At 53.1% G+C, this 14,723-nt stretch overlaps 2 protein-coding genes across 3 annotated transcripts in view; both read right to left on the bottom strand.

The window, feature by feature from the left end:
- Nucleotides 1-1,178: 1,178 nt before the first annotated feature.
- On the bottom strand, nucleotides 1,179-7,203 carry TEKTIP1 (tektin bundle interacting protein 1). The gene is made up of 4 exons (XM_090027695.1): nucleotides 7,067-7,203; nucleotides 5,899-6,131; nucleotides 1,825-1,950; nucleotides 1,179-1,322 (listed from the first exon to the last, which is right to left on the bottom strand). Exons 1-4 carry the CDS (start codon nucleotides 7,147-7,149, stop codon nucleotides 1,180-1,182), a joined length of 585 nt encoding a protein of 194 aa, XP_089883821.1. The 5' UTR covers nucleotides 7,150-7,203; the 3' UTR covers nucleotide 1,179.
- A 2,824-nt stretch (nucleotides 7,204-10,027) lies between these two features.
- The window catches only part of FZR1 (fizzy and cell division cycle 20 related 1), a 33,323-nt gene continuing 28,627 nt past the window's right edge, over nucleotides 10,028-14,723 (bottom strand). For both annotated transcript variants that reach the window (XM_090027347.1, XM_090027348.1), the window contains one exon: nucleotides 10,028-13,819. In XM_090027347.1, the coding sequence (XP_089883473.1) occupies nucleotides 13,778-13,819 (42 nt within the window). In that variant the 3' untranslated portion in view covers nucleotides 10,028-13,777. The remainder of the gene's footprint in view (nucleotides 13,820-14,723) is intronic.

Below are 14,723 nucleotides of genomic sequence, written 5' to 3'. Positions count from 1 at the left end.
GTGAGAGGCTCTACCCATGTCCATCAATGCATCGAGTGCTCACACTCAGGGGCGAGCGGAAGGAAGGATGGCCCTGCTCTGCTGCCTGCCCCCTACACCCCTTCCCTGCACCCTCCCTCGGGCCCAGACAGGGAGCCTGTAGGCTGAGGGGGCTGCTCAGAGCGGGTCCCTGCAAGGAGGCACGAGGCTCCTGGCCTCTCCAGAGGGCAGCAGGTCTCGGATGAGATCCAGTCGCTGGCCCAGCTGCATGGGGCGGGGGGGCGGGGGATGAGGATCTGCATTAGGGGAAGGGCTGCTGTCCTCGAGCCAGAGCAGACAGGACCAGCCGAGCTGGGAAGTGGGGCCCTTTCATGCCTGCCCCACCTGCACTTGACAGCCCCCAGGAGAGCTGATGATTAAGGCATAAGGCCTGTGAGCTCTGTTGCAGGGTCATCTTTAAGCCATCAAGGCCATGCCCTGCCTTGCTGCCCAGGCCAGTGGGGCAGCTGATGGAGGGGGAACGCATGTGAGCAGTGGGGCTGGCCCAGGCTCCAAACACCAGCACAGCAGGGAAGTGCTGCAGCCAGCCCCACCCGAGACCCCCGGGGGCACCATGTTGTGGGGGGAGCGACAAGCTCCTGGGCCCTGCTGTGCTGGCACGAGGGGAGATGCAGGGATAGCCACAGGATGCGAGGAAAGGCTAGCCCCCCACAGCACAGGCCTCAGCCCTGTGCGCAGGGCGCAGGCGGCCTGGTAGCGATCTTCAGCCCACTCTTCCGGTCCCTCTTCCGCTTGCCCATGGGCTCCAGGGAGCTGAGCGAGAGCTGAGGCTGGGGTGGCTGGTGAAGGGACCAGGCCAGCCAGACAGCCGAGTGAGCCAGGCGACTCAGAGCAGTTTTGCTGGGGGGATGCCTGGGGTGTTCCCAGGGCCTGGCAGGGACAGTAAGGCGGCTCTGAGCAGGCAGGGGCTGGGATAGGTCTGGCTCCCCCACAGCAGGTTCACAAGCCTGGAGGTGGCACTGGCAATATCAGAGCCAGGTGCTGCATGAATGCCACAGGCAGCCTGGACTCAGCTGGGCACAGGGCCCAGTAAAGCAAACAGGCTGGACTTGTCCAGCCACCCCACCGTAGTAGCAAACCCAGCCCATCCACCTCCCTCCCTCTCCCCCAGGAAAACAAGCCAGAGCTGCAGTGCGGCATTTACTGGCTGGTGGATGGCTGGTGGCTGAACAGGCTCCAGGTGCGGATGTCCCTGGTGGTGAACTGGGGGGTGTGGGTAGACAGGTAGGGGACGTAGCCGGCCTTGCCCTTCAGTTCGCTGGTGCAGCGGTTGCGGTTGACAACTGGAAAGCAGGAGAGCAGGTGAAGGGGGCAGTGGTGCAGGGGCAGCAGCAGGGCATGGGCAAGAAGTCGAGCAGGGGGAACCCCAGGCCTACTTGGCCACAGCAAGGGGCAACAGGAGCAGCCTGGGCAGAAGGGCTCCAGGCAGCCATACCCGGTGGCCAGAGCCCCTTCAAATGACTCCCTGGCGTGGCAGACTGAAAGCTCCCAGCCCCACAGGGGCACTGCAGCTCCTGGTCCTAATTCAGGGCTGGCAAGGAGCAGTGATATATTTGCCCGGGCCTGTGTGGAGTCGCACTGGGACTAGGCACAAGGAGCCCTGTGTCTGGGGTGCTCCAGGACAGGTGACGCCCCAAGTTACACCTTGGGAGGACGTGGAGCGAGGTCACGAAAGCACCGTAGTGATGGGCATGGTAACCAGCTCCAGCTGCTGCCCATCCCACCCCACCCCTTCGCAAGTGCAGCAGGGGCCCGAGACCCTCCTTCCCTTCCCCATGCCCTTACCGTACTCCTTGCCCAGGATGGGCTTGTCTCTCCAGTGGAAGGCCCCCCACCGCGTGCTGGGCTCCAGGTACTGAGCAGGTACAATGGGGTCGTACCACGCCACCTCTCGCAGGTGCTGGGCATAGGCTGCGGGTGGGAGCAAGCACAGCCATCAGCAGGAATCGGAGGGCAGGCAGACCAGGGCCCCGAGCTGCCAGGGCAGCAGCTAATGCTGGGGTTAGCCACAGGGGAACCATCACAGAGAGCAAAGGAGTTGCCTTTTAACAAACACATTCAGCCGCCTGGTGCAGCCCTGGATGGAGCCACATGTCCCGGCCTCTTGTGTCTGTCAGACACACAGCAGCCCTCAGCACCATCTCGGGGCCCTCAGCAGTGGCACGTCTGCGCTGGGCAGACACCCCCCCCCTCCCTCCTCAGCCCCCACTGTGGCTGCCATGGGGACACGATGGTTTCCCAGACACTTCCAAGGGAAGGCAGCCTGGGGCTGGGGACCAGCCCGGGAGCGCCCCAGCCCAGCGGAGGTGCTTGCTAGAAGCCAGGGAGTGAGAGTCAGGGCTGGAGTGCAGCCAGAGTGTGAAGCACAAAGGAGGTTTCAAAACAGAGGTCACATTCCCCAAGGATGTGGCCGGCTGCCGAGCTAATACAGGGCACAGCAGGCGCGTGAGTATGCAGGCACTGCAGGTGGAGGCTGGGCATGACCCTGCCAGGATCCAGCTGATGCTGCTGGATGTTGCACAACTGCTTCCACCTGCGGCTCGCAGGAGCCCAGCTGCCCTCTGCCGGACACTTGCAGCACATGTACGGGCAGGCCGATAGGGGCAGTAGCAGCAGGTGCGCGAGTCAGAAAGTGCGATGCCCCCTTCCTAGCCCTAAGCCTGGCTCCTTCCCACACTCCTGTGCTTGCAGCTCAGATACTCACCCCCAGCATCCCCAGCCCCTGCCATGGCCTGGCCACCTCTTGTGGAGATCGCAGGGCACAGATCTGCACTTCTTTTGCCGCAGCTTCCTCCCCTCTGCAGCCCCAAGCAGCCAGGATGCAGCCTGTGCACTGCTCAGGGGTACAGGCATGGGAGCCCTGTCCTTGCCCAGGGCTGGGAGGCTGAGACCAATGGTGTCTCACGGCTCCTTTGTGCTCTTCCAGCCCCCTGTGTCCCGAGGCTCTTTGCACATCAGCTCTTTGGGGCAGGAACTGTTTTGCTGCCCTGCATTTGTCCAGCCCCTGGGACCTGACAGGTGTGCCCATGGCCTCAGGCTTCTGACTCCGCGTCCTTCATTTGGTGGCTCCCACCTGCCGGCTCTTTGTTCCAGGCCTGCCAGCTCCTTGCCCCGCTTTGCTCCTGGCTCCAGTTCAAACCTGTCTGTGGCTTTACTTTGGCAGTCACCTGCATCCCTGTCTATTATGGCTACTGCTGCCTGCTCTGGACCCCCAGGCCAGTGATGCCAGTCTGGATCCCTGCATCCTGCTTCTGATGCCCCCTGACCCACTGCTTCTTTTTCACCCCACCTCTAGACTGGTCCTTTGCTGACTCCTCAGTTCCCCCGCATTGCAACTCTCTAGAGCCAGCCCCTCACCCACCCACATCCCAGTTGCTCCCCTGACCAGCACAGCAAGGCCTTGAGCTTTGCTGGCATCGATCAGCAGCACCAGGCCTAGCAATGCCCTCACCAGATCCTAGGCTCTCTGAGGGTTTTATGCTGCTGCCCGTCTCCATGGGAGCTGATAATGGCTGCTTTATAGGGCTCCACTCACGTGGTTCAAGAGGCTGGTGATTAAGAGACATTATAAACATGTTACAGCACAAAGGTAAGCAAGGGTTGTGATGGGGGCGGCATTTCAGAAGGTGACAGGATAATGGCAGCAGGCAGCTAAGAGATCTGTCACCAGGGATTAATTCTTTACCACCACCTGTCATTCAGCTCTCTACAAGCAGAGCCCCTAGTGAGATGCACAGCTTGTATCCTCAGCTTCTCCTGCAACGTGTTCCCAGACTAACATCACGACTGCCTGTTCCCTTCCTGAACAAGTTGGGAAGACACGAGCAAGACAGCAGGTGCGCTAGATCCAAAACCCCTTAGCCACGCAGCAGGGTCCGATCTCCAGGTTCAAGTCCCCATTTCCTGGCTCCTCGTGTCTTCACACACCAGGGCACAGGGAGAGGAAAATGGGTGCGAAACGTTGCCATAGCAGCCCCGGAGATCTCTGAGCACTGGGTGGCCCCTGCCACGTGCACCTGCACAGCACACGTTGGGTGACACTGGAACAGGGCCAACAGCTCGGACCATTAATAAGAGCCCCAGCAAACAGCTGCCTTTGCAAAATGCATCTCCCCAAGGCTCCAGGCATACACAGATGCAAGAGGAGGAGGACCTGCAGGGAGGGGAACCAGGGCATGTGCACACAGCACAATTATGAGGGACTAATTCAGTCCAGAGTTTACTCTGTATAAGGAGCAAATTCAGCTGTGCTCATGGTCTGCCTGCAGCAAAGAGCTATTACAGGGCCCAGCTGCAAGGCAGCAGAGGAGCTGGTCTACTCTGAGCAGACAGCTGCCCTGGGAAAGATTGCTCAGAGCAGACACCCATGCAGTACACTGGGGTAAGGATGCGCCTCGCTTTCCTGGTGTGGACTGGCTTGCACTGCTGTAAAGCTGTGCACTGTACGTCCACTCCATTTACACCACAGGAAAATCCATCTCCTTTAAAGTATACAAGCTGTGTGTCTGCATCCCTCACAAATTTCTTTTCAGGGCATCTTATTTTATATGTACTAGAGTAGCATCACAGAGCTCCGCTCCTGGCCCAGGAACTCCCTGTGATGACCTGTGTACAAGCACACACTGAGATGCTGTCAGGCACTCCAAGCCCCAGCAGCACTTAGGGGAGAGGGGATATTTGACATTCACTCGTATTCTCCAGCCCTCGTGCTCATGCACCTGAGGGGTAATGAAAGAGCAGCCAACAGGAAGCCCTGGCCTGAAGAGCCCCGTGTCCTAGGAAATGCAGCTCCCACTTGCATGTCTGCAATAACACAATGCTTCCAACGATGTTGGAAGGGAGATGCCGCTACTCAGCTGAGCTGCTGTCTTCTAGCCTGGGAAGCACGGGAGGATGGAAAGGGCAGGGCGCTGGGAAGGAGAGGGACTGTTTCAATGCCACTTCCCAGGTGTTCTCCAGAATGACCAGATGCCCCAAGGGGCTCCCTGGGAGGAAGGCACAGAGTGTTACATGTGCTGGGCTTCACAACACAGGGAAATTGAGGCATGGAGCAGTTCAGCAACTTGCCCAGCAGTCCCCTAGCCAGGCAGTGGCAGAGCTGGGGTGTGCAAGCAGTACTCCTTCCCTTCCCAAGCATAGCCTGGACCTCCTAGCTGCACAGTGGGGACAATTATAGAGACAGTGACGGGGGCCCCTTCAGGTTGCATCAGCAGGGTGCAGCAGGCAGGAAAACACAAGAGCAGCATCACAAGGAAGTACTCAGTGCATGTCAAAAGCACCTCTGCCACGCAGAGCTAATGCAGGCAACTGGCACCTAGCCCTGGTGCAAGCAGGCACTGGAACCAGCACACCTCTCTGGTGCTGTCCTCCCTGGCTCATCTCCTACAGCTCTTTGCATAAGTTGACCTACATGTTGGGGGAAACACACCTTGCCCAGCCCAGCACATAGCCCAGGTGCCCTGCCCCAGGCTTACGTTCTGGCTGGCATCAAAGTGAGGATACATTTTGGGGTCGTGGGGGCAGGGAAGCACATCCTGCTCCCACTGCTGGTGCTAACTCAAGCAGAAGGCCAGTGCAGGGCATATGACAGGGGAGGGAGGCTGTGAGGAGTGCTTGGGGCTGGGCAGGCAGCAGATACCTTGCTAAATTCAAGCCAACGGCTACTGTAGGGCAGCGGAGGCAGCTGCTGCTGGCATTAATCCCTGTGGGACCTGGCTCTGCAGAGGCAGGGCACCACCAACTGTAACAGCACAGGGTGAAACAAGAGGCCTCACAGGGCATTTCAAGAAACAAGAGGCCTCACAGGGCATTTCAAGTGGCCCAGCCTCCCCTCTAGGTCCCCGCCCTGCTCCAGCGTACCTGGGGGCAGGGTTTTCTGCTCCCGCTTGGCGTGGGCCTGGGCCCAGCGGTGGTAGGCCTCCCGGCTGACAGGGCTGGTGAGTGTGTACCAGGCATCCCGGTTGTCGCTATTGGTCAGCCCCGTGTACCAGGTCTGCCCGCAGGCATCCCAGCCCATGGGGGTGCACGACCAGCGCACGGCCTGCTTCAGGATGGGGGCGTTGCGGGGCCCACGCAGCGTCAGGTACTGGTCACTGCAGACAAGAAGGGTGGTTAGAGCTGGGCACTGGGCCTGCAAACAGGAGGTGCTGCATAGCCAGAGCCCCCACCGTTGACTTGTTGGGTCGCATCCCCTTTGACTCTGGCCTATGCCACCTGGGGCCTGAGTCAGGTCCAAGGGCACTAGAACATGGATGTGGGTGCAGCACCTGAGCCGGCATGGGGCTGCCCACAGCACAAGCTGCCCAAACCCCTCAGCTGCCATACTCCGGACTGATTTGCCTGTGCTGGGCTCCATGCCCTACAAACAGGACTCCAGGCACCTCCCATCTGCCTGCCCCAGCTGCAAGGTGAACCCCTGACATGCCCCCAGAGCGCCAGGTCAGGGCCAAGAGGCAGGCCCGGCCCTGGGAGAGCTGGCAGGGGAGCCCACAAAAAGGTGCTTCCCCACAGATGATCAGGGCTTCAAGGTTTACTCAGGTCAGAGCCAAGCCTAGGGAGCACACCTCCCACTCTCCCACCCCATACCCACAGGTGGGTGAACAGCCAGCTGCGGAAGGGGAAAGCCTGGCAGGTGGCTCAGCCCTCCTGCAGCCCACATACACAGCAGGGATTACTATGGGGGGACGTGCTTGGGGGTCTATTGAGAACCAGGAGGCAGAGCAGGAAGACCCTTCTAGACTGAGGATTATGGTGCAGGGTAGAGGGGTCCCTGCTCCCCCGTTTCCAACAACCTCTCACCCCTCAGCTCCGGTGCTGGAGACAGGGAAGGTGCCTTGTGCCCGCAAAGCACTTGAAGCATCTACACTGCAGCTGCCCTCTGTGCTGCCCGGGAAGCCAAGGCCCAGCCGGCCAAGCGCCACAGCTGGCAAAAACTTGAGGCTGCCTGACCCCAGCTGGGGCCCAGCCCTGGCTCCCACCCCCACCTCCACCGCGACCCTTTCGCTCCGAGGCACGGGGAGGCTCTCACCTGTACAAGGGGGTGGGGAAATCAGTTTCCAGAGTCCCCTGTGGGACGTATGGACGGTCTGCCTCCAAATCCAGGCCCTCCATGGCTGCCTGCTCTCAGCCCACGGCTCGCACGGCACCTGCAAGGCAGCTGCCATATCCAGGCTATTGTTGCTGTAAGGAGAGCATGGCAACCATCCCCCGGGCAACCGGGCAGCAGCAGGGGCAGCCAGAAGTCCCAGCAGGCAGGGATGGGTCCTGCGGGAGGGATGGCAGGTGGGCTAGAGCAGCTTCTCCAGACCACTGAGCCGGTGGGATTCAGGCACCTGCTGCAGTAGGCCAGAGCCGATTCCCCTTGGGCTGTTCGCATCCTAGCCCAAGGGCAGCGTGGCCTGCCAGAGCTAAGCTGAAGCTGCTTTACATCATCCCCTTGGGAAACAGAGGAATGAGGAGGCTTTGGGTACCTTAATGAAGCAGGAATTCCCCCTCTGGAGAGATGCCTGCTCATTGGTTTGATGCATTTCCTTCACCAGGAAGCTACTAGTTCATTGCTCTGCTAAAGGAAGGGCTCCCAATACACACCGAGCCTGTCCTAGCACAGCAACCCTCTCTGGGAACGTGGTCCTCCCACCCCGCTCCCCTGTCACTGGTAGCAGGGATGGGGGCAGAAATCAAGAGGTTTGGAGGGGGTTAGTTTCAGATCCTCTGCCTTGGATGCCCTAGAGGGTTTCAACGTGGAGGTGAAGCACAAAACAGGGTCAGACATCCAGGAAGCAGCAGCTCAGACAAACTGTGGCCAGCCTGGTAGTTTGATGTCTCCAAAACTATCTTGGAGGCTTGCTCAGAGCTGTCAATTAGCAGGTAGGGGAGGAAGGAGACCTGCATCCTGCCATCCCAGAGCCCTACACTGGCAATCTCCAGTGAAATACACACAGCACAGATTGTGGTCGTTCCCTACTCCCCTTGTACATGCTTCCTCTCTTGCCACCGATACCTTGGAGTAAGTATGTTAGCTACTCAGCTCAGCTTGCTGCTGTGTATGTATATGACCCACTTCTAGCGGTGTCACACTGAATGAGTGTGAGGAGCCTAGAACTGTGCAAGAGAACAGCAAAGCGGGTTAACATTCCTACTTAGTGGGCATGTCTACAAGAGATGCTTTACTGTGCAGTAGAGCTAATTACTGCACAGTAGGCATCACTGTCTACATGTGCCGACCCTTACTGCACATTAATTTCTTGTACTCAGCAGTTAATTTGCCACCTGCAAATACAAGTAGTAAATTAACTGCCGATTAATTATCGTGCAGTATGGCACGTGTAGTTGGTAGATGGGCAGCAGATTGCTCCCTCCCTGCCCTCAGGAGCTGCCTGCTGCAGGGGCAGGCTCTGCCACTGAAGCCTGGGCCTGGCCAATGTCCCCCTGCCCCAGCAGCAAGGAGCTCCCAGTCCCAGCTCTGCAATCGCTCCCCTCCCCTGCAGTTCTTTCCAAGCTCCCCACCCCAGGAAGCCGGGGCTGGGAGCTCCCTGCTGCCAGGGCAGGTGGACACTGTTGCTACCTGAGCTCTGCCACCTGCCCCTGCCCTGGCAGCAAACAGCTCCCAGGGACAGGGAGCAATCTCTCAGCCCCCACCAAGAGAACTGTCTCCTGGTCCTGTGCTCACCTGCTGGCCCCCGGGCTAGCTCCCCCTGGCTACTGCAGGGAGCCAGTGCAGGGCCAGGAGCAAGCTGCTGCCAGGAGCAGCAAATTTACTCCCAAATCGCCGCACATGTAGACACCTGCCCAGGGTGGGTTTATCTTAGAGCAGGGGTTCCCAAAGTTTTTATGCCATGGCTTGACAAACCATGGCCCAGCAGTCACAGCCAACTGCAGCCAGAATTTCTGGCTGGAAGACAAGTAAGAATACCCCCACCCCTCAGGCAGTGGGGTGGGCCACACCCTGCGCTGCCACAGACCCTGCACAAGGAGCCACAGCCTCTCTGCCTGGCTCTGGTGGGCCACAGTTTGCCAGCCCGCAACCATTTCTCGTCTGGCAGCCAACCATGCTGCAGACTGGCAGCCAACCTGCCTCATCCCAGCACTGGGCCGTGGATTGAGAACCCCTGCCCTAGAGTAATTTACTCTAGAGTAAACCCATCCTGCAGTATTTGCATGTGTAGATAAACCTAGTGAGCTCTAGGAGGCAAACTTTGCATAGAGCTGCTTTCAAGCCTAAGACAACAGATGTTAAAACTGGCAGGTCAGTCAACTGATCAGTTCCCTCTGCCAGAAGAACGGAGAGGAGCAAGACTGAATCTAGCCTAGCCTGGGGGATACTAGCAGATCCATCAGCTAAATTCCTACTGCAGGAATTACAAGAGTGGCAATTCTCAGCCAGGGTGCTGCTGCACTATACTGTACCTTGAGAGCCTTTCAAGGGTGCCACGCAAATGGTATAAACTGGTAGGTGTACAAACATGATTCACAAGATAAAATGTAGAGCTTTCACATAGGAATCTGGAGTGTCAGAGACGTTCTGACCTATTAGGATCTTTCTGAATTCTTTGCACAAAAGAATCATTTTGGTTTTGGGTTTTTTTGCCTACAGGAAAATAGAGCGAAAGCTAAGAGCTGGTATTTCCTGAGTTTGAAAAAGTTTGAGAACCACTGTATTAGACGGTTGGGTGAAGACCAGAGGAAGCCAGATGGATTTACATAACACAGCAATTGAGAATGCAATGATACCCCCACCCTTCTCCATTAAAACATCCCATCATATCTGTCCTGGGCTGTACTTTGTCTTATTATAAACAGATGTTTTTAAAAAATGACGCAAAATTTCATGTTTATATGGTCACTTTGATTGTTGTCTGAAACCTGTGGTCATATCCTGCCCCACGGCAGGGGAACTTGTGGCATGAGAGTCCACTTAAATATCTGAGCACAGTCTATTGGCATGCACAAGAGAAGACCACTCCTATACATGCGTCATGCAGTGACAGACTTAAATTCACAACTTGTTTAATGCCAGTAACATTGCTTTACATGAAAAAGTTACAATGTTCTCTATATTTTCCATATGATGTTATTATATGTAACAATACCACAAGTTCTTAGATTTATCTGCATAAACTCTGAGGGGAAACCCTTTGTTCAAACTGAACTGTACATTTCAGTACTTTTATGCTTCATACATTGAAAATACAAGCATACAAGATTTCTGCTTTTTTCCCCATTTACAACGCTAATCAGCACACGCCAGACAGCCGGTCATTTCACACTAGTTGCCTACATGAAAAATCTAGACAAACTTGCATACCCACAAACACACACACGCACACCCTGGCGAGATACCTTTTGGGGGAACTTTCATGGACCCAGCCATCTACCTTCCTTGGCAGCTGCATGTGAAGTGGGACCACATGGTAGGGGAAGGGCAGGGAGGGGAATATAGGCTGTTACTTGAACAGACATGAAGCCAGTCACTGGAACAGTTCCCTTTACATTTTGCCATCATCCTTTTTTTTTTTTTTTTTTTAAAAAAGGGGACACTATTTTACAGTTCTAGTACTATAAGCAGAAGTAAAATAACTTCCCTCCTCCTCTCTTAGCCCCACCATTCATTCCATTGGCAGATATATTTAAATGCTTGTCAGATTGCCAATTCACTCCACCCTAAGTCAGATATGGATTGGAGGCAACTATCCTCCCTGCTGAGCTGATCAAATAAGGAAGTGAAAAAGTGATGGTCCCATCTCAGAGCAGGTCTGGATTTGCTTTCTAAGCAAACAGAGGGACAGCAATTCAGTTGCCAAACCTGTGTGACTAAGTGAGGGATATATTATTGAGGGGAAAAGAGAATGACTAAGGAGATGCCCCCTCCCTGCTGGACTCCGGGAATGTAATCCTACTCTGGAGCTGCAGTAGGAAACAAGGAAGCTGCCACACATATCCCTATAGCAGCTGGACACATCAGACCACAGCACTTCTTATCTAAAGCTTGAATACTTCAGGCAAACATCTCAGCAAAAGTGGCTTTAAGGTGTATATATGGAAAAACTTGGCTAATGTCCTCTGAGCCTGCTCTGCTCTATCACAAGGCAGGGAGAAATGAGGACAAACTGTTAATAGTGCCTGCCTGAGGTCAGTGTAGTCACTCACTCCTAAAAGAGCAGACTAGGAACACTGCACATCCCAAGTTTCACCTTTCCCACCCCACAACAGTCTCTGCTGGTATGCATGGCTTTCTGCCATTCCTTTCTATAAACCCCTCCAAACTCTCTCATTAAATAGATGCGTGCATTTTCCAAACAGAAACCAAAGCATCTTCTTCTCTCAGGTGTTACACCTGCCTCAGGGGCAGCTTCCAAATTCCCCTTCCTTTGCAGATCTCTCTCTCTCTACGAGGAAGAAGTGTCTCATGATAATTGCTAATGCCCAGTCTCTAGACTAAGTGAGAGTTCTCAAAGCCTAGACTGCAGGTGCGATACTAATCCACAGAAGCAGCTCCCCCCAATATAAACACACGCAATACTTTCCCCTAGTCTACTCTACTCTCTTGGGGCAACTACAAAATGGAACAGGCAGTGTTTATAAACCATGCTGAACCGCAGGTGGTGTTTTCAGTTCAGACATGCTTGCCCAACTTAAACTAATTGGGTAACAATTCTGCAGAGTTTTATGATGGCTATTTCAGCATTGTGATGTTTAAAGATGCCAATGAATGTACAAAAACAGCAGGAGAGGAGTCTGGAAGCCATTAGACTATTTTTACAATTCCCAGTAGTTTCGTAGCGAGAAAACAGCAAAGCAGGCCTGGTTTGAGATTGTGACTGGGAAAGGAGAGTGGGGCAGGGGAATAAATAAGAATTTTCTGATCCCACTTTTGGCTTTCAAGATGCCCAAGGCTGTCAACTTTGCTAAGGAACATGGCAGGTACCTGGCACACAAGAGCCTGGAAGCATCCGCAGTACACACAGTGCTTGTGTCAAGCCACTGAGGAGAGCAGCATCCAGGCACTATGTGAATGGCATGCTCAGTCAAGGCCGTTGTGAACATGGAATGAATTAACCAATGCACTTTGCCAGCCTTGCCACCCTGGATGCCTTTGCTTTCCAAAAAAGATGGGTTAGGTGATGTTGGGGGGGGAGGGGAAAGAAAAGCAGCTACGTTCCACACCTCCCCCAGCCCCACAGTCCAAATTTCACAAAAGGTATCTGCCTGCACACTGTACTGACACAAGACAAGGTCTATACACACACACGGAAAAACAACAACAACAACAACAACAAAAAAACCAAAAAAAAGAAAACAGGACACAGCACTTACATCCAAATGTGTTACAAAGGAGGCAAAGAGGTGAGCAGAAGAGCCAGAAGCACAGCTGGGTGAGCATTGGCACACATACAAAGTGAGACAGGAAGAGGCTGCTGCGAGCATAACAGCTTCTCTTAAATTAAAAACAACATACACACTCAAGTGCTTTGCATCACATCCCACTGCACTCTTCACACAGGCTCCAAACTGGCAGGATCTCTCTCCCATAACAACTTAAAAATGGGTCCCTGGCTTTGACCTAATTCATTAAAAAAAAAAAAAAAAAAGAGAAAGAAAAAGCATGAAACACCTCTCCCTTTCTTTAAAAAAAAAAAAAAAAAAGTCTTGTGCAGAGATTTAGACATGATGTTTCCTTCTTCTTAAGCGGAAAAGACAACCACCTTGCCTTGAAAACAGATCCACAGTAGTCTTTTTTAACATACTCATCTCAACTGGTTTTGTCCTTTGAAAGACACTCTGCAGCGACTGGTTTGCAATAATTGGCACAGAAGGAAGCTCCAAATAAAACACTCCTGGGTCTTCGTAAAAGCCATTGTTTGTATGCATTCAACTAAAAATCTAAAGACCAGGCTTGAACATGTATTGTTTCTTTTCTTTTTTTTAAAAAAACAACAAAAAATGTTGATTGTGCAGTAATCTTCCCCTTCAACACATGAGAAGGCCATTAAAACCCTTCTAAAAATTGAGAGACAAGAATTAAATTTTTATAGCCAGGCATCAGAGGTGCTGAAAATTAAACTGACTTAAGTGAACGGAAATATCAAGTACTGCAGCATCTTTTTAAAAATGGAGAACACTGTGTTAAGGGGAAAAAATAAGCATTTCTCCATTTTATTTGGAAAATAGATGCAAGGCTAGAACGGTGCCTTGTTATTTGAGAGGCCATTGCCCAGCTCAAAGGTGTGTCCCTTTGCACCAATTAGATCTGATCAAGCCTGGCTAGCTCCTGCTTTCAAAGGTGTTGATCAAATTGCAGAATGAGAGACCCACAGCAGCATTTTAAAACTATTCCCTCCAAAGCGACAAGGAAACTCTTCTCCCATCATATGTAACAAAGCAGCAGTTGGGATGCTCTTGGTCTGGTCTTAGTTAATGGTCCATATCATACAAGTTCTGCCCAATGTACAACATAAGATTAAGGTTTTTTTTTCTTCAGTCTTCCCTCTTGTACCCATGCCCCCTGATGAAGAGTGAAGCCTTTGGCAGTTCCATTACCCTCCCAGTCCAAAACCCAAATACTGTCCAATATGGTTCACAATCACATATTTAATAAAGGATCTTGAAGGTCCATCCTTCAGTCCCACTGACACTTCCCTCCCCCTCTTCTGGTTGATAGCTTGGGGATCCATGCACGCCAACTTAGTGGTTTTCTCCCGGTATATCACACTGTGGTCTCATGGTGTGGAGTGGGTGGAGTTTACCGTATCCTGGTGAAGAGGTTCAGAACAGACACAGACTCCTGGAAAAAGAGAAACCAGTGTTGTACCAAGATGCCCAATTCAGTTAGTTTCTGAGAGATGAGTACAGTACATACAACATCACTAGGAAATATTCCCCCAAGAAGCTTGCACTTGAGCAGAGACAAGTCTAGGGAAAAAGGGTCTGGAACCCTTCAAAAAGGTAGGTTCAAACTCCAAGCATCCTTGTTGCAAGAGATCAGCCACTCAGAGCACATAAACATGTATAAGGAAGAGCAACTGCAATAATGGAAGAAAAGGGTTAATTCTGTAGTACATAGTTTTCATAAATCATGAGGGAATGAGTTTATTCTCCCTTCCCACTGTGCTCCCCCTTCTCAAGCCCATTCAGGACATCATGGCCCTTAGAACTCTCTACTACCTCCTTTTGTGTTTGAAGCTACTTCTTGAACAGTCCTGCAAAAGTCTACTTTTGCTGAACTATATTTTGAGGAAATCGCTATCCATGGTACCTCTCAGGGTCAAATTTACAAAATCCCCTTTTTCTTGAAGTCGTTGTTTTGGACAACTCTGCTAGAAGTTAAAGGATACCGATCCCAAGGACACAACTGTAAGCATATGGCCAAGACACAACACCATCTTGCACATGTTCTAGTGGCATGTCAGCAGCATAGCAAGACACCCAGTGTTATAAACACAGATTTAAAAACAATGTTGTGCTTAGCTGTGATACTCATCTGCGGGTGCATCTACACATGCAACTAAGGCAATGCAATAAACTTCGGTGCAGTTCACATCAGAGTCAACTGTGCCTGGGCACAGTGTCTGCATGTATGCCTGGGACTGAGGTGGGTCTGACTGTTCTATAGTTCCCTGGATCTTTTTTTGTCCCTTTCTTAAAGATGGGCACTGTCATCATGAGTTTTCAAAAATAATGGCCAGAGG

This window comes from Crocodylus siamensis, chromosome 14, assembly GCF_052110815.1.
Source record: "Crocodylus siamensis isolate JL-2025a chromosome 14, ASM5211081v1, whole genome shotgun sequence".
NCBI classification, from domain to species: Eukaryota; Metazoa; Chordata; order Crocodylia; family Crocodylidae; genus Crocodylus; species Crocodylus siamensis.
The sequence above is the reverse complement of the archived record's forward strand: the minus strand, read 5'-3'. Positions and strand labels throughout refer to the sequence as shown.

Bases quoted from the DNA above. Each gene is read 5' to 3' on its own strand.
- TEKTIP1 (XM_090027695.1), bottom strand. From the start codon at position 7,149: ATGGAGGGCCTGGATTTGGAGGCAGACCGTCCATACGTCCCACAGGGG. The intron at 6,132-7,066 runs GTGAGAGCCTCC...TCTTGTCTGCAG, and splicing joins TTCCCCACCCCCTTGTACAG to TGACCAGTACCTGACGCTGC. The intron at 1,951-5,898 runs GTACGCTGGAGC...TCCCACCCGCAG, and splicing joins GCAGAAAACCCTGCCCCCAG to CCTATGCCCAGCACCTGCGA.